General features: G+C 46.1%; 1 protein-coding gene across 5 annotated transcripts; it reads right to left on the bottom strand.

Annotated features, from left to right (window-relative positions):
* Nucleotides 1-3,937: 3,937 nt before the first annotated feature.
* On the bottom strand, nucleotides 3,938-20,268 carry LOC6612545 (alpha-protein kinase 1). 5 transcript variants are annotated; one of them, XM_032725598.1, is made up of 11 exons: nucleotides 19,163-20,197; nucleotides 16,475-17,722; nucleotides 13,066-13,239; nucleotides 11,364-12,891; nucleotides 11,006-11,271; nucleotides 10,692-10,920; nucleotides 9,831-10,088; nucleotides 9,654-9,766; nucleotides 9,449-9,529; nucleotides 7,360-7,691; nucleotides 3,938-5,933 (listed from the first exon to the last, which is right to left on the bottom strand). In XM_032725598.1, exons 2-11 carry the CDS (start codon nucleotides 17,679-17,681, stop codon nucleotides 5,037-5,039), a joined length of 5,085 nt encoding a protein of 1,694 aa, XP_032581489.1. In that variant the 5' UTR covers nucleotides 17,682-17,722; nucleotides 19,163-20,197; the 3' UTR covers nucleotides 3,938-5,036. The 5 variants fall into 5 exon arrangements, with proteins under 5 accessions (XP_032581489.1, XP_032581485.1, XP_032581488.1 ...); XM_032725594.1 differs by lacking the exon at nucleotides 13,066-13,239 and having other exon boundaries at nucleotides 19,163-20,192; XM_032725595.1 differs by lacking the exon at nucleotides 13,066-13,239 and having other exon boundaries at nucleotides 5,831-5,933; nucleotides 7,346-7,691; nucleotides 19,163-20,268.
* Nucleotides 20,269-23,346: the final 3,078 nt, after the last annotated feature.

Raw genomic sequence — 23,346 nt, 5'->3', positions numbered from 1 at the left:
TCGATATGAAAGATTACCGCACCCTCTCCCGTCTGGTCAACCGAAGTCGTTGCTTGGACAAAAAAAAAAAAAAGAAAAATATATAATCAGACAAATGGAACCGGGAAGTGATGTTATTCTTACGAACATGACACTCACTTCAGTTCCAAAGAAGGGGAAGAATTGTTTTGGTCGCAATTTGTTTACTGGTTGATCAGCGCCATTGTCAGCAATTTGATGGGAACTAGAAATTGCAGAGAGCTTCTAAATGCTTTTTAAATTACTAAGGTATTGAGATTCGATATTTCTCCTCTTTTTTTTTTGAGGATTTGTTCTTATACAACTCAAGTACCCTAATTTCACGCAGCTGAGATACTTCGACAGCGTTGATTGAGGTCATTTGCCAGCGTAAACGTGTGAGTCGCTTCGAATTAAGAGTCCTTCGCCTGCCAGGACATAGAAGCCAGAGTGGTTGGGTGGTGCCGAGCACACATTCGATTAGCAGAGGCCCGAAACTCCATGAGTTTTATTAGTAAATAATGGCAAATCATTTGCCAGTTGACACTCGCTGAATGGCCAAGAGGCTGGAGGTGGTCGCAGGACATCTGCGGAGAGGGGGTGGATTGCTAAAGGTCCTTAGACTCGTAAGGGAATGTCAATGGCAGGGCAGAGTCAAGAAGCAGGATGCGTGGTCCTGCTAATGAGCAACATTAATGAGTGCTATTTTTCATTGAAAGGACAATCAGCGTGTGTGTGTCTCTGTGCGTGTACGTGTGAAGGGCTGAGTGGGTGTGTGTGTGATTGTGTGTGTGAGGATGCTCTTTCTCAAGTCCCCTGGGTATTTAAGCGGCCAAAATGCCACAAAGACGGCAATGACAGCAGGTGCCTCGCATACACATACGCACACCCACTACCACATGGGCACACACACTCACGCACGCACAGGAAGCTGATGTCAGGACCCCATGAAAATTTAATACGAATGGAAAAGAAAGCAAAGAATTTGTAATTAAATTAACCATTTGCTGGCTACACTCACCCCACCTGCCCATCCTCTTCGTCGTCGTCGCCTTTGTTTTTATGCTGCTTTAAATTAAATATTTTTGCCTTTTTGAGTGAGTCCCTTCCGGGATGATGTGGTTCCGGCGTTGAGTGGGTCAGCGGAAACCTCAACAATTTCCACAGACTCAATCAGTTCCTTGTCCAGCTCCTTTTATGGCACTAAAAAAGAAAATTGCAATGAGTATTTGTTAATAAAATTGCACCTATTCTGAAGGAGATTATGCAATCCAGAAATCATATCCAATTATTATAAAGGTACATATATTGTGGCAAATACCCTAGAAACAACACTGATAACATTCAAAAAGAAGATTCAATTAGCACTAGCCCCGCTTTTTTCCCAGTGCATGCTGCGGACCTCAGGTTCTGATGGGGATTCAGGTTTGGCTTCAGGTTGAGGTCCAGGTCCCAGGTCCCTGGTCCACTACGACACTCTGGAGAGAAATGCGAAATGAAAAATCGACTTGCAATTAGCAAACATGAAACATGACTACGAGGCACCCCTCTTCCACAGCGGTGGAATGCGAGTGTGTGTGGTGCACAGACAGATCCTGGGAGTCCTGGTATCCCGAAGCTCGCTGTGTGTCTGGAGCTCCAGGAGCTTCGCTGGCAGCGTTGTCAGCATGGTTAATAAGTTACTTTCGAGATACTTTATTACTTCCTTGGTGGTGAGCGACAGCTGGGCAAGGGGACCGGGGGCAGGGGGGCAGGGGGAGTTGGCACAAAGGGTTGCCATTGCCTCCCACCACCCCCCATCCGTCGCATGTCTGTGCGTGAGTGTGTGCAGTTTTTTAATTTATGCGATTTTTGACTGCCGCCGCCCTTCGGCGTACGCATGGTGGGTGCGGATGGGGCAGGGGTTGGGGAAGGGGAATTGGAACGGGAATGGGAATTCCGGGTGGCGGAGTGACAGTACGTGGCACCGTGGACGAGCTTATTTCACACACTTAATGGGGACTCAATCATATGTATAAAATGAATATGCGTGAGTTGAGAGAAGAATCAACAAAAAGTTCTCTTTCATGGCAGTAGATTTGTGATGTAATTCAAATCCATTGCTTCATAATTTCAATTTAAATTATCAAATTATTTTCAGCTGTTCACCACGCATTTTGTCCCACTGTGCGGGTGGGCAACTGTTTTCGTTCGACGCCCGTAAGTAGGCAATAGTTTCGTTTGCCCCACGTTATCGGCGGCACAGAGGACCTTCGCTTTGGCCCCAATCCGCCACAGATCCCGCCTTCGCCACGACCATTCCCCCCTCCCCCCTCCAGACCGCCTTTCTCCTTATTTATGCAAATAAAATCAATGCTCGCTGACGTATGTATGTGTGGGTGGTTGTGTGCGTCTGCATGTGTGTGTTTGTGATTGCGTCAAAAGAATAGAATTTTTCATTTTAAATTACATGCCAGCATGTACGAGTTGGTTGTGCAACTGTGTGTGTGTGTGCGTGTGTGCTTATGCAAAGAAAACTTTTGTTCGTTTGTTTTCGAAGAACTTTGCATCGAGTCTGCGAACTGCAAACTGTGAGCTGTGAACTCTGAACCGACCTGAACCATCCCAAACCGAACCACATTAAAGGTAACTATGCAAATATTTTTGCGGCTCACACGGGCTAAACACAAACCAAAAACCGGACCCGGGAACCTTTTTCCCCAGCAATTTCTTTTTTTCCTGCCCTTCGTCGGCACTTTGAGTGCTCGAGGTGGCAACCAAAAGTATTCCATGCTGGTCAATCGGAAAACTAGCAAATTCCCCGGAAAAGGGCAAATTCCCGGCCACCACGGCACATCCCTTCGTTTATCGCTCATTGAAGTTCGCTTCTAATTGCGTTTGGCCGTGTGCTCGGTTTTAGTTTTTGGCAATCACTTAGCCCCCGGCCACTTGGTCCACTAGCTATGTGCGGAATGTCTAATGAAGCCACATAAATCAAGTGGCAGCACATCCCGCTCCTGTTCCTGCTCCTGCTCCTGGTTCATTTGCTTGACCAGCATCCTTCATCGTTTGGCCTTTCAGTGCCAGTGGCTAATTGAAATTAAAAACATTGCCAAGAAATTGCTGCGCATTTTTCATTCGATTACCACTGTCCGAGCATAGCGCCCAAAAAAAAAAGAAAAAAAAAATCAGCAATTTAGCCTTGATTTATGCTAATGCAAAGTCCACAAAATGAGAATTCGGGTGCAAGGCAATTAGGATGGGTAATCGAGCTTGAAGAACACTTGAAAACTAGTTCATACTTATTTCTATTCAAACCTCCCAAATAAATTATTTTAATAATTGGTAATAATTATAATTTATAATAATTTATTGATAATAAAAATAAACTAGCCCTTATAAGACAAACAACCATTTCGTTATTGTGTATATCCTTTATTTGGTATTCGAATTATTTATTTCTTGTAATATTAAAAAAAAAGACAATGATCACATAAAATATTTTTCGTTTGTAAATTACAGAATTTTTTCTTGTCATACAATACAATATTATATTATATATATATATTTTAGTTTTATGTTTAGTTTAGTGTAATTATATTAATCATCGTAATGTATTACCTCGTTTAATACAATGATTTCCGTTAAGCCTGCTATTTATTTTCATACTTTTTCGACATTTGCCTCGTGCCTTTTGTTTTTTGTGTTTTAAACTTTTTCCATTTGGTTTTTATTTTTTTAAAATTCGTCTAAATTACCTTGCGGCCTGGGGTTTTCATCTCCGATCTACGCTTTACTATTTTTTTTTATTTCGTTAAAGTTAGGTTTAAGATTAGACGTATGACGATACAAAAAAAACGTGACTTTTTGTTCAACTACTTGGTTTACTTAGGCTTACACAATTAGTAAATTATTTTTGGTTTTGGTTTTTCGACTTGCTTTCATTCTGTTGAACGTATTGCACTGGATTTTAATCTATTTTTCCGTTCTATTTTCTTAGGGGTTTTCGTTAATGCCTCTTCTCCGATTTCGTAAGGGGTAACATTAAAACTTACGATCCTATAGAAAAGCAGACATATACACACATACTGATATAATCTGCATATGTACGCGTGTTTTCTTTCCCGATTTCATGTATGTATGTATTGCGGCAGCCTCGCAAACCCAACGATCTCACCTCCTTCCACACACTTACCCTTTATAGTTTTAGATATTCGCTTGCTATTACTATTACATTTTAATATTACAGTTACACAAAAAAAAAAAACAAAAAAAATGTCTCGATTACATCCACTAAGTCTAGTACTGATTATATTTGCACGTGTTTATATATTGTATTTTACTGCGTTTTCCACTTTCTTCACTTTGGTGTTCGACTTTGCCACTAAACTTAACTTAGCCTGCGGGGATATGGGCTAGAGGGTCACTACGTGGAACTTGGGTAGGGTCTATTAAGTAGTGGCGAACATCTTGCGCTCCGCTCCGTATGCAAAAAATTGACCAGACATCAACAGCAAACAAATGCCCTAGATTTAAACATATTTGGGAGTTGTTATTTCATATAATTATATATATATAATATATCGATTTCTATAATTTCTAGTTGTAGTATTTGATACAGACAAAAAAAATTGCAATTTATAATCGAATTACACACTTATGTTCGGTTTTGCATTCTTGTTTTTTACATCATTGCTATCAACACACGACAAAAGCGTCTAGGATCTAGGATGTGGAACAGTTCTAATTACTAAGACTGGAACTAGCATGGTGCCAACCAACTAAATGGTTAGGTTAGGTTTCTATCCCTAAGAACTAGCGTTATGTATCTACTAATGGGGCATCGAGTACGTACGGGTGACCCCGACACTCTGTCCCAATTTCAATTTGCATAGTCTGCCTTGAAGTCAGGCTTATGGATAACGTCAGTTTTACCTCTTACATCCTACCTCTCACTGCTTGTGCCTAAGTATTTATGTACATGTTTCGTGTTTGAGCCCTGGACGGGATGTGGCTCTATTTTGGGGTCACCAGTACTGGGCTTTTGATTCTCAGGGTTCTTAGATGGGCGTCGGCATCAGTTTGCCGTAGTCCTGGTGCATGGTGGGCTTCACGGAGTTGTAGACGGGCCGGTCCGCATCTTCGGGCAGGGCATAAACATCGGGGGGCACGCATAGCGACTGCAGTTTGGAGATATACGAGTCGAAGTGCTCGTGCGGGTGTGGATGTGCATGCGGATGGCCATGTGGATGGGCGTAGCTAACGGGATGGTGCACCGTGTAGGGATGATGATGCGGTGGCACTGGTGGCGGTCCAACGGCTGCGCTAGATCCTAGTCCTCCACCATTGCTTGAGCCAGTGCCCTGATGGAGGCCAGTGGCTCCATTAGCACCGACACCGTACATTCCACCGACGGAAGCGGCACCGCCCGACGACGGTGGTGGTGGCGGCGGCAGGAGTGTGGAGTACGCTGTCGCATGCTCTCCACCCACTAGCGATCCACCAGCCACCAACTGACCACCGGCACCACAAACATTATCCAGTCCATGAACCACCGATGATGCCGACGAACTGGGCGTGGCCGCACCAGGCGGTGGTGGTGGTGGCGGCAGACGCACGTGCTCCAGCAGCGTGATCACATTATTTCTCAGGCTCTCATAGTAGTTGTTCAGATTGGCATTGGGTGCGGCTCCTCCTACGCCCTCAATGGGCTGGTTGGGATTGCTGCCCGAACTGGGTGCCAAATTGCTGATCGAGTGGTTGAGATCGTTGGCATTGGTGGTGCCTCCGCCAGAGCTGCTGTTATTGTTGTTGCTGTTTGTGGTGGCGCCACTGACCGAGGAGCTGGCACCACTGGTGGAGCTGACGCTGGCGAATGGCGATTGCCCGCTCGGCGAGGCCAAAGCCACCGAGGAACGCTGTTGTTGCTGCTGGTGACCACTCAATGGAGAAGCCTCCTATAGTCGGCACAAGAGAAATGTATACATATATGGTTAGTGGTTAGTGTGTTGCAATTCAGACGACGGTCACCATTCGGTTTTCAATTTACTTGATTGGGTGGGGTTTCCCCCGGGTACATAAATCCCTGCTCATGTGCCACATATGTGTATGGGAGTTCCAATAAGAACGCGCTATCAGAACACACAAAAGTGGAATAAAAAGAAATGGGGTGGGGAGCAAGGAAAAAAAAAAAAAGAAAAAAAACAGAGACGAATCCTGAACGAAGTCAACCCGAACACCGCAGGCAAAAAGGGACGACGAAATCTGGCGAGAGCAGGAGAGAGCGAGAAAGAATGGCGTTTTCGGAGTTTTTGGGAGCCTGGGGGTGCCCCAAAAGTACAAAGGTTAATGCTGCGTCGACGTCGCTGCCGGCGCCTTTGTAGCACAGTTATTGCTGCCCCCGTGTCGGACTTGTTCTCGTTTTTGTTGTACTTTTTTCTTCGTCGTTTTTTTTCGCCCCATTTCCCAGCTTTTAGGAGAAAATCGGATGGCGTCCTGCGATTTGTTGGCGCCTCGTTGTTGGGCTGCAACATCATCATGGCCTGCGCATGACCAGCGCACACACGCCAGCACACTCGTGCGCTCTAGGGAGACGTGGATGTGGATGTGGACGTGGATGTTGCTGTGGGTGTGAGCGTGGGCGTGTGTGCTTAGGGGTGTGTGCCTCCTGCCCCTGACGCCGCCGATTCTGATTCGCCGACCGATGCAGCAAGGATGCAACGTCACCGATTGGCTGACGTCAGCAAGGGGTGGGGAGTGGAAATGCACTGCATTTCGGGTGGATTTATTACACGAAGAGAAAATGCTGTTACACTGATGTTCGAACGAACATATGAGCTGATTGGATATAGTCAAGGCTACTGAAATCTCATCCTTGCTCTTCGTTTGCATTTATTTTGGTCTCTGCATGCAAATATGAGTGGTTAGGTTTGAAAACCAGAAGATCCCGGGTAATTTAACGTCTGCGTCGGCGGCTGATAAAACTTTTCGCTCGCGCCCTCGTTTTCGATTCAACTTTACCCTAAGTTTTATTCACTTTACTTAACTTTACTTTCGTTCACTTGTTGTTCATTGTTTTTTTTTAGCTGAGTTTTAGAGACGTCCTTGAAAAGTGCCAAGACAAAACTCGCTCAGGTGACGACAGACCGAACTCAAAACAACAAAAGCGATATGCTATGGGTAAAAAGAACTCCACTCAAAGTCTCGTTTGAGTCGAAAGTTTTAAGGGCGGAGGGATGGTTGGGCATTAGTAGGTGGAAGTATTTGGGAAGTAGTGCAAAACTTTCAGTGTGACCATCGTCTGCAAAGTTCGTGCGCTTAGCGTAGTGGGAAATGGACTTGGTCTCATAATTTGTTGCCGTCAACGAACCTGAGCCTACATACCCGATCGCTGGTGCTCAGCTGCGACTCCATGGCATTGATGTCTGACTTAAGTCGCATCATTTGCGATTCTACGCGTGCATTCTCCCGCTGAAGTTCCGATATCTCGGCCTCCAACGTGTTTAAGTCATCGCTGCCATTGGCGCCCGATGAGGGACCCCCGCCAGATGGATTCTTATCGGTTCCGACGGTGTTGCTAGTGCCGCTGTTGTTGTTATTTCCACCGGCGCTGCTGCTGCTACTGCTGCTGGTGACCCCGATGCCAACATTGAGACCCAGTCCCACGCCGACACCGCTTCCTACGCCACCCATGACAATGTCCAGTCCGCTGCCGCCTGTTCCAAGTGAATAGAAGGGCAATGCACAGGCTTGTTAGTGGATGATACGGTCCTACGATCTATGGAATGCTCATTATGCTGTTATGTATTTTCTCTTTTTGATCCGGGGGATCGTCTGGCATTCCTCGGTTCGTCAATGTGCGCGTGTGCTAGCAACTCAATTGGCACTAGTGTGAGTTGGTGTGTGATGTTGTTTGTATTGTGTGAAAGTGTGTGATGGTGTAAGTCACAAATATTCTGAAGGACACTGGTGTTTATCTTGTTAAGCTAATTGTAAACGGTGCAGCGGTTTGTGCCAAGCATACAATCTCCAACAGACATTGACGCGGAACAGACAATGCATCGTTTATAAACAACTTGCACTTTATACTTAACAATTTTAACGTTTTCTTGTTCAACCTTATCACAGTAGTACTTGATCACAGCTTATTACATTAGTTTAGTCACTTTTGCATAATAGAAGATCAAATTTAGGACAAATTTCGTTTGACTCAATGTGGGTGTGTGTGCATCAGTTTGCTGTGTTTGCGAATGAGTGGGTGTTAGGTGTTAGTAGGTGGTTTTAGTGGGCTTTTATCATCTTATCTTCGGGCTTACCTTGATCGACAGACTCCCTGGCAATTTTTGTATGTACATTTTTATTGTTAATTTAATTCTCTGATTTGTGTTATTTGTTGGTATGACAATTTGTGGTCTGTTCGCATTGTTGTCTTTCGGTTATACATATATACAGATACTTAAAATATGTATTGTATTTGGTTTGGTTTTTATTCAGCTGCATTTGGATTTTCATTGCATTTATTTTTGGTTGCTGGTTGTGGTTTCAGTTTCGTTTCGATTTTCGATTCGATTCGGACAGTTTTGACTGCGATTCAGTGGTTTCGTTTTCTATTTACAGTAGATACTCGGCACCGATACAAAACGTTGCGTAATCTAAAAGAAAACGTCAACAAAAACGACATGAAACGAAACGAAAAGAAGAAACATAGAATTAAATTAGAATTAGAAAACTAGGAATTTAATTGTTTCTTTATCTTTTGATCAGCTTCTTTGTTGCTTTTGCTTTTGCTTTGTTTCTCTTGTTCGTAGCTCACACACTCACACATGCACATGATGATGCACTTGTGCGTGTGTGTGGTATTGGATATTTATGGGTTCTTGTTATGTACCGGGTTTATCGGGAGGATTTTCAGAGGATATTTCGAGTGAGTGTTTGGCTTTCAAGGGAAGTTGGTGTTGTCGGAGGCTGAGGGATTTCGAAAGATTTCGAAACTTAATGGAAATTTGCAAAATTTAGCTTAAAAAATTTCTTTTTGTGTTGCATTTTCCGAAACCAAAACCAAAAATAAAGTTATTTCTTGTTGAATATTTGCTTTCCGTTTTTCATTTTATTTAATGCTTTCATTTTTTTTTTTTCGTTTGACTTTAGCACACGCACACAAAATTCCAACCGAAAACGTTCAAGACAAAAAGCGAGCAACAAATGAGAAGAACATCGTAATTTTGGATAATTTTGTAGGCTTTATTTTCGGTGTTTTTTTTTTCGTTTGGAATGGTGGGAAATTGATGAGGTAACCGATGATTATCTTTCTTCTTTGCTTGTTGCTAACTTTATTACCCAATCCCTCTTTTCGATAAAGGAGGGATATGGTATACTAGCCTTAAGCCCAGTTCATAACAGAAAAATACACGCAAGAGAGAGACAGCGAGAGAAAAGGAGAGCGAGATGAAGCGTCTGAGATCGGGCCACTCACCTGTATAACCCTTTGGATAGACCATGGCGACCTCATCGAACTTGGGCTTCTTTATGCCCTGGCTCCCCACCGTGGTGCAGGCTATAGATATTGGTTGAAAAAAGAGATGAAAAGAGATGGAGATGGAGATTAGGGTAGAAGAATTCAATTAAATGCCGATGACATTCACGATGTACGAATAGTAAGGGGTTAATAATGTACTTACCATCGAACTTCATGGCCGTGGCTGCTGCCACAGCGGCCTTGTGCTGCTCCACCGTGCCACCGGCTTCCAGGACTCGCATCTTGTTCCGATTGGCAATCGGACAGCCCGAAGCACTAGAGGGGAGGAGAGCACCTTTAGCTTCAGTTCCACAACCGCCGACGGACACCAAGAACATACCTTCTGTGGGAGAGGAACTTGCCGGTGGAATGGCCGGAGCCATCGCAGCCCGGGATGGGACAACGCAGGGGTTCCGAATCCTGGCCATCGCGAGGCTTGCTCTTCGGTTTGTTAGCCCTTGGACAGCCGGAGAGGCTGCGGTGTGAGGAGTAGTTGCCCGTCACGTGTCCGGAGCCATCGCATCCGGGCGTGGGGCACTTGAGCTCCTGCGAGTGCGACTGTAGATGGTTGCGGTCCGAGCGCGAGCAGCCCGTCAATCTGGCGAAAGAAGAAGAACGGTCGAAGGATTAGTGAGTGACCCAAGCCCACTCCCGGAACTTAAACCAGGCCAAGTGGTCGCCCTCAGATAAGAGAACTCCATATGTCTGCGGCTGTTCGTGCGACTAAGACTTTGGACTTGAAACTTTCGGTTTTAAAGTTTCATTTAATCACACGGGGTGGCTGAGGGGATGGTTTTACGACCGCTCTGCGGCCACTTTCAGTCGTAATCATAAATATTAAAGTCTCTCGACCCTCGTCCTTAGTGTCCACGAAGGACCCAAAGCCCAAGCCAAGCACTGCATTTTGTTTGGCAACTATCACTCATAAGGTCGACTGTTTTAGATTAAAGTTTTTCCCTTGAACTCTGTGTCTAATTTCAGAGTTTTAAAGCACACAGTCTAAGGTAATTAGATTGGGCACTGAGTTAAAGGGTTCATTTATATGAGCTCCAGGTGTTGCGGAGACACATTTCTTTTGACAAAGATGGATTGCAAAAATGAAGCGGTGGTCATAACATAGATGGATGGACACTTTTCCTCCAATTATTACATGAATCGTTAGCCACACTGGAGAATCGACTATGGGGTGGATGAGACTTACCCGTCCTTGGACTTGTCGTGCTGCGGGATGTGTTGTGGCGGTGGCATGGAGTAGCAGGTGGCCGGACTGGGCGAGTATCCGCCGGAAACGGGCGTGGGATAGCCACCGGGACCCACTGCCGTGGCGTACGGATTACTGCATTGATAAGCAGCCGGACCGTAACCGTGGTATCCAGCAGGTGGATAGTCCGATTGCACCACCATACCATAGCCAGGGTGCGGTGAGTAACCTGGAAAGAGTGAAGTTTAAAAACCGAGGTGTGTCAAACATATTCCTCGAACATCAGTCGTTTGGGTTCTGGGTTCTATACTGACCACTGGGATCCCGATACGTTTCGATATAGTGAGATCCGCCGCTGTCTGGCGTGGATTCGCGGCTGTAAGGTCGTGGACCGCTTATGTGTCCCACCAGACCAAAACCCAGGGGTCTTGGCGGTCCGCTGAAGTCCACTGGTTCCATTTGCGGCGATCGCGGTGGTCCACCATTGCCCGGACCCAGAGGTCCTGTCGCTCCACTCACAAAACCCTGAGCATGACCCACCACCAGGCCATCGGCACCGTACTGCGGGCTCGTAATAATGCTGCGGATGAATAAGTCAAGTGATTAATAAAATTGGTCTGGGTAGGGTTTTTACGCATATGTTTTGAAGGGCTACCTGAAGGAATGACTCACCTGTGGGGTAATCGGGTGACACTGAGGTCCAAGGTCTGTCCCTGGGGACTGGGCACCTGGGGACTAGCTATGTTTGGACTAGCTCCCGGCTGCGGACTGCCGTTGCCCATGCGCTGGGCGGTATATTGGTTGTGCGAGGCTGGCGAATTGAAACCGTGCGGGCTGCTACTCGTTACCGAGGTGGAACCACTGAGATCCACCGCCGGCACACCGCTCACATTGGGTGCGGGTGAGCTGCTCTGCTTGCCGTGCTGCTGTTGCTGCTGCTGCTGTTGTTGCTGCTGCTGGTGGTGTTGCTGCTGCTGCTGTTGCTGCTGCTGCTGTTGTTGATTTTGATAGGCGGCTGCTGCAGCTGCTGCCTGAGCAGCGGCCATCTTAACCGATAGATTAATGGCCGAAAAGCCCGGCGGCAGAGGACCCATCGTGGGATCATAGTGATACATGGGCCGCGGATATAGAGGCTGTCCGCCGTTGGCCAACTCCTCGTGCTCCGCCTTGGCCAGCATTAGTTGCTGCTCCTGCAGATATTTCTGCTGCTGGGCCTGCATCTCGTCGGTGGTTTGGGGCAGATAATGATAGGCAGCCGCCGCCGCAGAAGCGCCCGCCGCGGTCGCCGCTGTTGCCGCGGTGGCCCTTTGCCCATTGCTGGGACAACAGACGCCGCTGGGATCGTAACGCTCGAAGCTCGCTCCACTGGCTGCCGTCACAGCATCCACCGTAAAAGCTGGAGAGCTGAGGGAACTCAGCGAGACGGGCGGATGTGGATGTGGGTGTCCGGGATGCGGATGCGGGTGTCCGGGATGCGCTTCGTAGGCGCTTCTCGCCGTACCCGGCGATAGTTCGCCTCCATTGGGCGCCATTAATTCTCCGCTTGGACCCACGCTAACATGACTTTGGGCATATCGCATTTGCTCATATTGCTGCTGTCGCTCGTCGGCCTGCTGCTGCTGTTGCTGCTGCTGTTGTTGCTGGTGTTCCGAATGATAATTGGCTGAAGGATCTGGGACATCGTTGCCCTCTATGAAGGGTCCTCTCTGCTGGTGCAACGTATGTTGCTGCTGTTGCTGCTGCTGTTGTTGTTGCTGCTGCTGCTGTTGCTGTTGCTGCTGCTGCTGTTGTTGCTGGTGATGACCGTGAGGATTAAGATGCGGCTGATGTGGCGGACTCTGGAGACCCACAAAGCGACTCAGATGCGGTGCATGCAGGTTGTTCTCTCCATTCGCGGCTGTTGCACCGCTTGCCGATCCGGAACGCGGCGCTTGGACGGCGGACGCTGATGAAGGGGCGGCGGGGGCGGGCGCGGCCGCTTCCCCCGATAGATATGAGTGCATGGGGCTCTTGTTATACTCCGATTTGATGCTGGCAACAGGACTATATTCCGATTTGATAATCGGCATCGTTGTGGAACCGCTCAGTTTAGTGCTGTTATTGTTGATGCAGTTGCTGTTGTTATTGTTCAAATAGTGATTGGAGGCCAGCTTCAGTTTGTCCAGTGGATGCAGCTCCTTCTCATGTTTCTCCAGATCAGCTAGATGGTGCGAGATAGAACAGAGCAAGACATGGAGCGATAGAACAGAGAAAGGGCGTTACACAGATCAGTTTCGAATAGTGTTTCTGTTTGGGAGTTTCTTTCACACACTGCCGCCCGAATTGGATGGGTTGGGTTGAAAGCTCAGTGGCTAGAATGGCTAGGGTGGTTCACCTGCTGCTGCTGCTAGTGGAGCTGCTCCCGGACGGCGGCTGGTTCCGCCCGAGCGCCTTACCGCCCGCGGACAGCCGGAGAGGCTGCGGTGCACGCTGCGATGCGGCTGCACGTGGCCACGACCATTGCACCCGGGCGTGGGGCATTTCAGGATCTGCTCGTGCAAAGCCAGCACTGCAAGTGCATGGAAATTATCAGTTTCAGAGGATCAGCGTGATCAGCGGTAATGGCACGACTACGACAACAAGGCATTCCACAGACAGGGACAGAGACAGAGACACAGACAAAGACAGAGAAAGGTCGAGAAAGAGCAGTAAGATCCTCTAACAGGTCATGTCAAAATTACTTTGTAGCCACAGGAAATGATCTCGTTGATCCAATCCAACTCGAATGCTAATGGTTAGCTACATGCATTCTAACAACAGAATTAAGAACTCTATCGCTGTAGACAAACTTTAGATCTATCTAAGATCATGCAAAGATGGGAATGAGATGGATAGACGTGGGCAAGTCTTAAATTAAAGTACTTCATAAAGCTACAAAATGAGTTTCTTTAAGGATTGAAAATATTAGTAAGTCTAAAATTGGAAAAATTCCTTTAGAATGAATGAATGGTTACACGAATTAGAATATTTTAAAAGAAAGAAACGCGAAAGAGCGCAATAAAATACGTTTCTACAAAACCTTTGGTTCTGCAAGGTAAGCTACATATATATTCATTTGTGACCTAACAAGGTGAAACAACTTAAAAATTGATCTACTAGATATTTTAGAGCACAGCATGTATTGAAAAGTTTTAGAGAATCTGAAAGAAGAAGAGGATATACCGCTCATACACATCAAACATTCACACTCAAAACTTGCTAAGAAATACGATGACAGAGACAGGGAAAATAGAGCAGGAGACAGATTGACAGTTAGAGAGAGACAAAGAGTTGATGAAAGACAGAGACAGAGACAGAGAGATAGAGCGACTACTAGGCATACACGGGCATGCGGAACGGAAGTATTTTCTTGTTGTATTCTTGGGAAAACTTACATTCTGTGGTTACTTTATCGCGCTTCGGACAACCCGACAAACTGTCAAGTTCCCATTAATGGCAGATCGAATGATATATATAAAGAAAAAGAACATTTGTTGTATTGTGTGACCGACGGACAGTTGGATGGGACATATTTGGATGGGTACCTGCGATGGTGCGAATACAATCCGGTGACATGTCCTTGGCCCGTACAATGAGGCGTGGGGCATTTGACGCCATCTATAATTAACCAATTAACAGTATAACTTAAATTCAACGATGAAGAGGAACGAGAGCGAGAGGGCATATATAGACATGCCAGAATGAGACAGGTGGATTGAGTGGGAGGGTGACTATTTTCTAATTAATTATACAGCGAGAGACAAGTTGACGTAGAATACCCCGAATGAAAAAAAAAAAACCTTAAAAAGCAGCAAATGCGAAAGAAGCAGTGGCAGCAGCAGCAGCATCATCATCATCAACAGCAGGCAACACGAATTCTTTTACCCTAAATAATTAATTAAAATTTGATGGAAAACAGCTTTGCATTATTTACTTTAAAAAGCTCACGCACACATGACAGTCAGCTAGAGGGGAAGTCGGGAGGGAACGGGTTTCGAGACAGCTTCAAAAATCAAACCCAAACCAAACCAGGCCAGGCCAGACCCAACAACTTGGTCGCTTTCTAAGCGCAACTCCTCGAAGATAGAATGCCAAGCCCCCCGATATTTTCTGATTTATGTACGTATGGTGTGTGTGTGATATGGGGGGTTGGTTAATGAAATATTTTTCGAAATATTTTACTCCTGTTTTTGTCTATTACGTGGCCGGGCACAAAATGTCAAACTGCAGCTGCCGGAGAAGCGAGCGAGCAAAGGTAAAAGGACCGACTCGTCTCTAATTAGAATTTAATTAAAATAAAGCCAACGGTAAGGGGGTCTAAAGTGTTTGTGCATTAGAAAATTTCCACCGTGTGTGTGTGGTGCGAGCAGCAGAGAAGAAAAAAAGAAGAGTAAGAAACATGGCGAAAACTAATGATTGAGAGGGGAGGAGTCTAGAAACCAGACGCCCACAAACTCTGAAGGGTTAATCCTAATAAGCCACATTAGCAAAGAGGCTAAAACAATAACCATAAGGCTTGCCGCCGCACGCTAATGACTTATTACGTATACGCAGCGAGCTTTAGAATCTACGGCTTACGTCAACTATTTAAAAAGTCATTCAAATTATATGAATACCAAGGACATACGAGTATACGCACAGCAGGAAAAGTAGCTCCAGCTTCTGGCTGAGCATATTAATGCCAAAACATAATGACAAAATAAATATGCAAAAGTGGTTTTTGAAGGAAAACGTGCTCATAATGCTTTATATCTAATCATGCCACACCCACTTACCCCGCCCACCCTTACATACATCCTCATCGCCGTCGCCTGTGGAAATTGTACTGCGAAATTAGTAGAAGGCAAAGCTCAAGGCTCAGGCACTCAACCAAAAGATGTCTGTCCATGTGCCTCTGTGTTGTGTGGCATAAAGGGTTTACAAGCCATTAGTTGCTGTGCGCTCGAAACCCCCAACTACAACGAATTGTACAGCACACACCCCCCCTTACCGATCCCATTTTCATAACGACAAAATCGCTTAATGTCTTTTTGGCTGCTGAATGGGCTGCAAAAAGGGTTTTATTTTTAGATATGTGGGGCAGGGGCGGGACTCACGGGCAGGAGTCTGTGCAAATAATAATGACAACAAAAACCAGCGGTATAATAATCGTCATAATGTTGCCTATTACCGAGGGCAATTGAGTGTCTCTCTCTAGACTTTCTTATTTTCTTTCGTTCAAAGATCATACACACATCAAAAGACTCACACATACACTCTATCTCTCTCTCTCTCTGTCCGTCTCTGTCTCTCTTAAGGGAGTGGTTAGTGGGTTGGTTTTGGAGGGCGGTAGGGACAAGGGACTTTACTCAGATTTTGCCAATTGAAGCGGTAAACTCAATGCAACAAGAAGTCTCGCACATCAACCGATCGTTCAGTCGAACCGGAAACGGAAACCCAGCCGAACCACAACGAATCGCAAAACTGCATCTTTCAAAACCAATGAAACCCAGTTTACATTGCTGTTAACAGAACTGTTTATGGTCGTAGTACCATTTACAGTACTATTTTATGTTTGAATCAAAGTGATATTTACAGCACTGCTGAAATCTCTATTCACACTCGTTGCGCCGTAAAACAGTTCTGTTAACAATGCAGTACAGTTTCACAGGATTCTTTTCAGCAGCGAGGCACACCAACTCATCACAATCAACTGGGAAATTCACTCTCTTTCTCTTTTTTTGGTTTTGGTTTTTGTTTATGGCTTACTATTTTTGACCACTTACCGCGATTCTGGCTACCCGGCGAATAACTTGGTGCCGGTGTCGATGGAGTCGACGGTCCTGCCGCTGGTACCGCTGCCGCCGGACTGCTGGCCGCCGTGGATGGTGGCGTGGCCACAAGCGGAACGCCCACAACGCCTTCACGCGATGCTATGTCCTGCATTACAGATGCAGCCCGACTGCCGATGCCCGCCGGCTGGAGGATCGTGTACTGTTTGCCATCGGCCATCGGTTCCCTGGGCCGCTGCTTCTCGCCCAGCTGACTGGCAATATCGAAGGCGGTACTCAGTTGCTGCTGTTGCTGCTGCTGTTGTTGTTGCTGCTGCTGTTGTTGCTGTTGACTAGCGGCGGCGGCAGCGGCATAGCCATAGTAGGCCAACCCGGCGGCAGATTCCGCTGCAGCGGCCGCATTATAGGCACTATAATGGGCATGAGCGGCGGCCACATAATTCCGTTTGATGATATCGATGGGCGGCTTGAAGGCCGAGGCCGCTTGGGCGTAAACGCCTTGTCCTGAGGCGGATGATGAGGTATCCTCCAGTTCCGGATCCTGATCCTCGTCGGGCGACTTTTTGCCGCGCGCCTGTGCCTCAAGATGGACGACACCACCAGCACCGCTGGCTGCATTAAGGCGCGCCTGGTCGTTCTCTTTTTGTCTGTGGAAACGTGAGAAGAGTGTGGAATTTGGATTTGTTGAGCTGGCTTGTGCTTGTATGGCATGGCTGGGATTGCCGATGGCCTCATACTTTTGTTTCTCCTCGAACAGATTCTGGAAGGGCGGTGGATTCTCGTCCTGCTCCTGCAGCCGATACAAATTCCCCCTTGAGTCGGGCCAGCTGCCCGATAGGCTTTTCAGCGCCGCCTGTGTTTCGCGGATGAGTGTCTCATCGTCCTGGTCCGCATCTGTGTTGCTTTTGGCCAGCGGAGTGGGCAGGGAACCGCAGGTGGGGCTCTCCGGACTGTCTGCGATGTGGCCCTGGCCGCCCTGTTTGCGTTTCTTCTGAGGCAAGTTGTTGTTGTTGCTATTGCTGTTGTTATTGTTGTTGTTATTATTATTGTTATTGTTGTTGTTGATCAGGCTGGAGTCGTCGTCGCGACTGCAACGTTTGCGCCGCTTGATGGAGGTCTCGTGATCATTGCCATTGGTGTGGTTGCCGTTGCTTTCGGACAACGGCGTGTCCTTTGTAAGGGGCCGCTTGGAAAGCGCCATCTTCCCGGTGGCTATTCCGTGTTTCCGGCTCTTTGGCTCCGCTGATCAGGTGAAAAGTCAAACGAAACGAATGCTATAATATTGTGGTGGTTTCTGTAGACAGAAGTGGATGACGTTTGTGTGGATGCACGTTTGCAACATTATCATAAGCATTATAATTTTTCGGCTTCAGCAACCGAAATCCACACTTATTTTACTCCAATATCGCCAGACTTAACAAAATCGAAACCATTTTCAGTAAACAAGCTCTCTAATAACAAAACTGATATTATCGGCAGTTTGTTTTGAACGGAAACAATAAAGTGTTTAGATAAACAAATTTTTTAAAACAAAAGTCATTTTTGTTTACAAGGCCACCTTTAAATCACAATAAGTCAAGCGTTTATCAACTAACCTCTAAAATTTAGCAAAAACTACTAGTATTGTGTCCGCTGGTTAAATTGGTTTATTGCTAGAATTGTCTGCTTAATGGTGCTCAACTTATTGGTAACACAAACAATAAACTATAAACTATTAATAATGTTATTAGAAGACATAGACATGACATTTTTTCAACACCTAAGGGTCTCCAAATGCAGTTAAGCCTTAGTTGGGGAACTTTTATACAAAATGGGCTAGTCTTATAATTTTAAAGAATATTATTAAATAATATTAAACCACAGAAGATCGCCTATAAGCATGGAAATAATATGATTTTTAGTTAGTGGGTGGGTACGTGACATAAGCTTCCCATCTAAATGGTTAGGATAATATCGAGTCGAAACTCGAGATTTGCGCTAGATCAATTTTCAATTTATTTAGTCTTAATCTCAATGTGATTATTCTTGTTGCATTGAATTTCTTGTACTTGTATACTATTTGTTTTTGTTTTCCTGTTTGGTTATAATTCATTTGTTTAATATCTCGTTCTGGTTGATTTTTTCTTTTTTCGTTTCGAAATTTATGCCTTCACAGGGGCAGGGGGGCGGGTCTGGGTGAGGATCAGCATGGTATAGAGTGTACACAATACATATGTATATATATATATGTATTCTTATATATATATTTATAGACTGTCAGTTATCAGTTCGATACGAAAATTTGCAAGTTCTATTGGGGATATTACAAGATTCAAATACTTATATATGAACTTTACCTATTTGGCGAATTCAGTTTCGATTTTCTTGTCTTAGCGATTACGATTGCGATTTCGATATCGATTTCGATTTTGTTTTTAATTTGCTTTGATTTATTTAAACACTCTGCACTTATTGGCTGACCATTCGGTCATGGCATTTGTTTGTATCTTTTTGTTGGCTTTGCTGGTAATGATGTGGCTGCTGGCTGATAACGTTGCTGTTGCGCTTTCTTGTTCCACACAAACACTATATGTTTTATATATATTCTCATATAGGATATGTCTCACCAACACAAAAAATTAACGAAACTAAAACTGGTTAAACAACAGTAACAAAAATCAAACAAACAAACACTCAACTCACTTTTTGTCAACGCGACGGCGATGATGTCTACGAAAAATGTTTATTGTTTTGGTAAACTTAGGCCGGCTAACGTGGCGTATACTTGATGTCAATTAGATCACGCACTTTTTTCGCATTTGGTTTTTTTTTTATACTCGTGGGTTTTTGTTTTGCATTGCACTGGGTTTGGCTTTGTTTTTATTTTACTTATTTGTGAAGGGGGTTTTTGCGCGGCGGCTGGGAAGTTTTGCTTTTAGTTCAGTTCGTGGGGCGCTGCGAACAAAAACTTTTGCACTTTTATGCCGCACTCTGGTAAAAGTTTGTGTCCGTCTTCAGAAAGTTTTTGGGATCTCCGGGCCAGACCAATGGAATATGCCCACTCTATATGGCAGCTGCAATAAAAGTCTGCGTCGCAGCGAGCGGCGGTGAAGTCCGGACGTCCAAAACCCGACTGCTCGATGCGTTTGGGGTAATAAAATTTTACATCGTCGCCGTTTCAGTCGCCGTCTTTCAGTCGCTGTCGACGTCGACGCACGTTTTCCGAGCGCCAAAACGGAACAAAAAAAAAAGCGTTCGGCTTTCCCAATACGGTGTGTCAGTGAGTTTGGGGCAATGTATGTTCCTTTCTAGCCTGTTCCGTTTCTGTACCGATTTTCCAGGCGGAACGTGTGCGTCTCTACCTGTTCTAAGTTCGCTGCCAACTGACAGTTTTCCAAAGTTGTCGAACTTTCGAACGCACTGAAAATTGCAGTCGACGTCACAGTCGCCGTCGCTGTCGCCGTTTTCGGAGTAAAACCCGAAGTGCCGATGTACTCACCCCCTGGCCGGCACTGTATGACAGTATAACAGTCTGGCGAGTCGGCGCACTGGAGCTCGTCCTGGTCGCCGTCACCCCCTTTTCCGAAAGGCCGGTGGAAAACGGGGCGGCTTTTTCGGAGGACTTCGAGGATATACTCTCGGAGCAGCGACGTCGGCAGCAGCCCACAAATGACTTTATCCCGTCGACGACTCAAGTGAAGGGATTTCCTCCGTGGACGGCAGTCCGTCGTCCATCGCCCAGCTAAGATCGTTGAAGATTCGGATCCAGATGCCAGAATTCACCTGCATTGATTGCGATCCAGGCTAGCAAACCCATTAGCGCAATCTGACGCATTTTCCAGCAGGTGATTCAGGTCACATCCACATCCACATCCGCCTGCCGATCGCAACGAGAATCGGCGAATCCATCATTGGCCGCCGTCATCAATCCATCAATCACCACTGCAACCCAAAATTCACAGCTGGTTGGTTTAGTGCGCGAACGTGTGCTTTTTTTTGCAGTTCAGTGATTAAGATACTCCAAAGTCAACGAATAACATTAATCAATTGGGATATCGAATGTTTAGGGATTCATTTTTAAGTTTTTAGAGCTCATGTTACTGAGCTCAGCCAAAGCTATAGATCGCAATAAAATGCATGCATACAGCTTAGATAGTTTATTCATTTCGAGTTGGCCGAAAAGTTCTTTTTTTTGTCTTCAAATATATAGTCAATATTTCGTTAGCAAAAAACGTCTTGATGGGGATACATGCTCAGTTTCTTCATGAATAGTTTAGGCTCCCCCCAAGTTCAAGTTTCAAGTGGAGCAAGGTGAGTTTGAGTGGGAGTTGGGAGCCGCCATCCGGGATCCGGGTTCTTTGAACCAGTCGCAGGAAAAAGGGTTTTCGGTGGCGCAAACGAAGATGCGGAAGCTGCTTGTGTGCGCTGGGTCGTAATTAAAATAATTAAATGTGGAAAAAAGTAATCACAAGATTGAAAAGTAATTTACACATGTAAGCAAACACCGTGCACACACTCACTCACACACACACTCTGCACACGCAGACATGTGCAGCTTAAACAAATACAGGCGCAAACAAAGCCCGCAGGATATTCGCAGAAGACGCCAGAAGACGGGTTCAAAGAAAGCAAAAAAATAAAAATAAGAAAATAGGAAAACCCGCTGAAGAAGCGGAAAAAACAGTGCCACAAATTGCCTAGGCAAATGGAAAAGTCAACATTAAGACGAGCAGAGCACAAAGCTGATGGGAATCTGCAGCTCGGGATCAGGAAGGATGGATTCTATATATGTATGCCGCCAAGAAGGGGTTTCTTTTTGGGATGATGATGAGGTGGTGGGGAGGTTGGGGGGTGGGATTAGCAGCTCGGAACCCGTGCCTTGCGTAAACGCAAAAACGCAAATGATTTCTCTTATTTTCAAGCGGTCGCGGTTATTTCGAGGGCTAACTTTGGAGGGGGAAGATTGCTTGAGCGGATGGGGGTAGTCCTGTGCCCCCCATTGCCATTCGCCTGCGTGCTGCACTGACCAAAATTACAGTACATATATTGGTAATAAACTAAGCTTGGTCAAATAATATTTGGGCATTTCATAGAAAATAATACTATTGGTTTTAATTTTTCAGTGGATTACATTTGCCCAAAGATTTGAAAGCCTTTTTTCCACAGTATCCGACACTCCGCTGAGATGTGCCACAGGCCAAGTGCAGGCAAAATATGCACGGGAGTGGTGAGAAAGGGGTGTGGCGTGGGCGGCCAAAGGGGGCGGAAGGCCGCGGCTGAGCGGCCACAGACGTTGGCGCAAATCTAAGGACAACAAAAATTAAGTGCCAACAAGAAAATAAGTCACTTTTTGCCCAGACCCCATGGCCGTGGGCAGCTGGAGGCATGGGCCAAGAAGGCGTCTAGGAATGGGCGTGCCGCCGGTGGGCAGACAGTCGCAGCGAAAGTAAGTAGAAGTTCCTGGGCCAAGGCAACGAAATGATTGACAGCGCATAATTAAATTAATTGAGTAATCCACTGGCTGGCACACACAAAAAAGGCACGGGGGGAGGGGGTGGTGGGGTTTTTGGTTTTGGAGGATTTTGAAAGGGGTTAGGGTGGGGGTGAGCAGGTTTTTGGTGGAGTAAAGGGTTAAATTCCCAGCGGCTGCGGCGACAGCACTGCACACAAATGTGCCGCTGATGCGAGGACTCGCGGTTTCTGCCAAGAGAAAGACATTTCCCTTTTTAAACCGCCCCACATCCCCCGTCTATATCCTATATTCTCGAATTTCCCAGCTTTCCACCGACGAACACGAAAAATTCATTTGGGGCTAGTGGTGGCCTTGGCCAAAATGCACAACGCTGATGGAAAATTCGTGTCCAGTATGGAGTTTTATGCATATTTTAAGATCTGATAATAGCCCAATAACTTATTTATCTACCGTTAATAAATGCATTTTTTAGCCCACTATATATTGTGTCCTTATCTTATGTTAGTTAACTGGAATTTTCACTGGTATGCCATCTCTAGCGGCATTTGCTGAGGTATGTCTGCATAATGAGAAACCGCGTCGCGAAATGAGTAAAAACCGAAATTGAAAGAAATAAGCCGGAATGCTATGTGGCAGCCCCCCTTTCGCCACCCCTCCAACCCACAACCCTTTGCGGCACACACACTTTGGGGGGTTAAGTGGGAGTGTGTCTGAGGAGCAGGAGCAGGAGCAGGAGCAGGAGCAGAAGGAGCAGGAGGCATAGGTGTAGCCGTACCCTGTGGTTTCCTCTTGATGTGAGCCTTTGTCTTGTGATATCGAGTTGCGGCGCCTTCGCCATCGCCTTCCGTCTTTGCCAGTTCATCCAGCAACCCCGGCGACGCCTTTGTCTCTCAAGCTTTATTAAAATTAGTAAAAATCGTGGGAAAAGGGCTGGGGGCGAGTCTTGGCACGGCACGGCTCTCAGGCCACTCAAAACCACGCACAGCTCCACCCAGCACCCAGCACCACCCACTCACCGCGGGAGGACAGTGACAAGTGCCACAATGAGATTGCCGCGTGCAATTGTTTACGAGTATATCGCAAATTAAGTAGGGTTTAAATTTTACAAGCATTTCGCCTTTAAGAGTTAAGTGCTTTTTTGTTCCGAGCATTCGGTGTTATCGCCACAGTTGTCTCCCCTTTTTCCTCCCCCCATCTGCCCACATTTCTCGAGCTTTGAGCGGATTTCGGATTTTGATTGCCAGCAATGCGCCCCGGCATCCGTCTTTGACACTCAACACTCTTAGTTGACATTCCGCCTCGGATTCCAGTTCGTGTCCTGGCGCTACCTACTCATCTTGCAGTCGGACTCCGTCTAAATCCAAAGGCGGCTTCAAGTCCCAGCCACTTGACGGGGTTATTTTCGGAGGGCTTA

Source organism: Drosophila sechellia, chromosome X (genome assembly GCF_004382195.2).
Source record: "Drosophila sechellia strain sech25 chromosome X, ASM438219v1, whole genome shotgun sequence".
NCBI lineage: Eukaryota > Metazoa > Arthropoda > Insecta > Diptera > Drosophilidae > Drosophila > Drosophila sechellia.
The sequence above is the reverse complement of the archived record's forward strand: the minus strand, read 5'-3'. Positions and strand labels throughout refer to the sequence as shown.

Bases quoted from the DNA above. Each gene is read 5' to 3' on its own strand.
- LOC6612545 (XM_032725598.1), bottom strand. From the start codon at position 17,681: ATGGCGCTTTCCAAGCGGCCCCTTACAAAGGACACGCCGTTGTCCGAA. The intron at 10,921-11,005 runs GTCAGTATAGAA...CACTCTTTCCAG, and splicing joins AACGTATCGGGATCCCAGTG to GTTACTCACCGCACCCTGGC. The intron at 10,089-10,691 runs GTAAGTCTCATC...TTCTTTCGCCAG, and splicing joins CACGACAAGTCCAAGGACGG to ATTGACGGGCTGCTCGCGCT.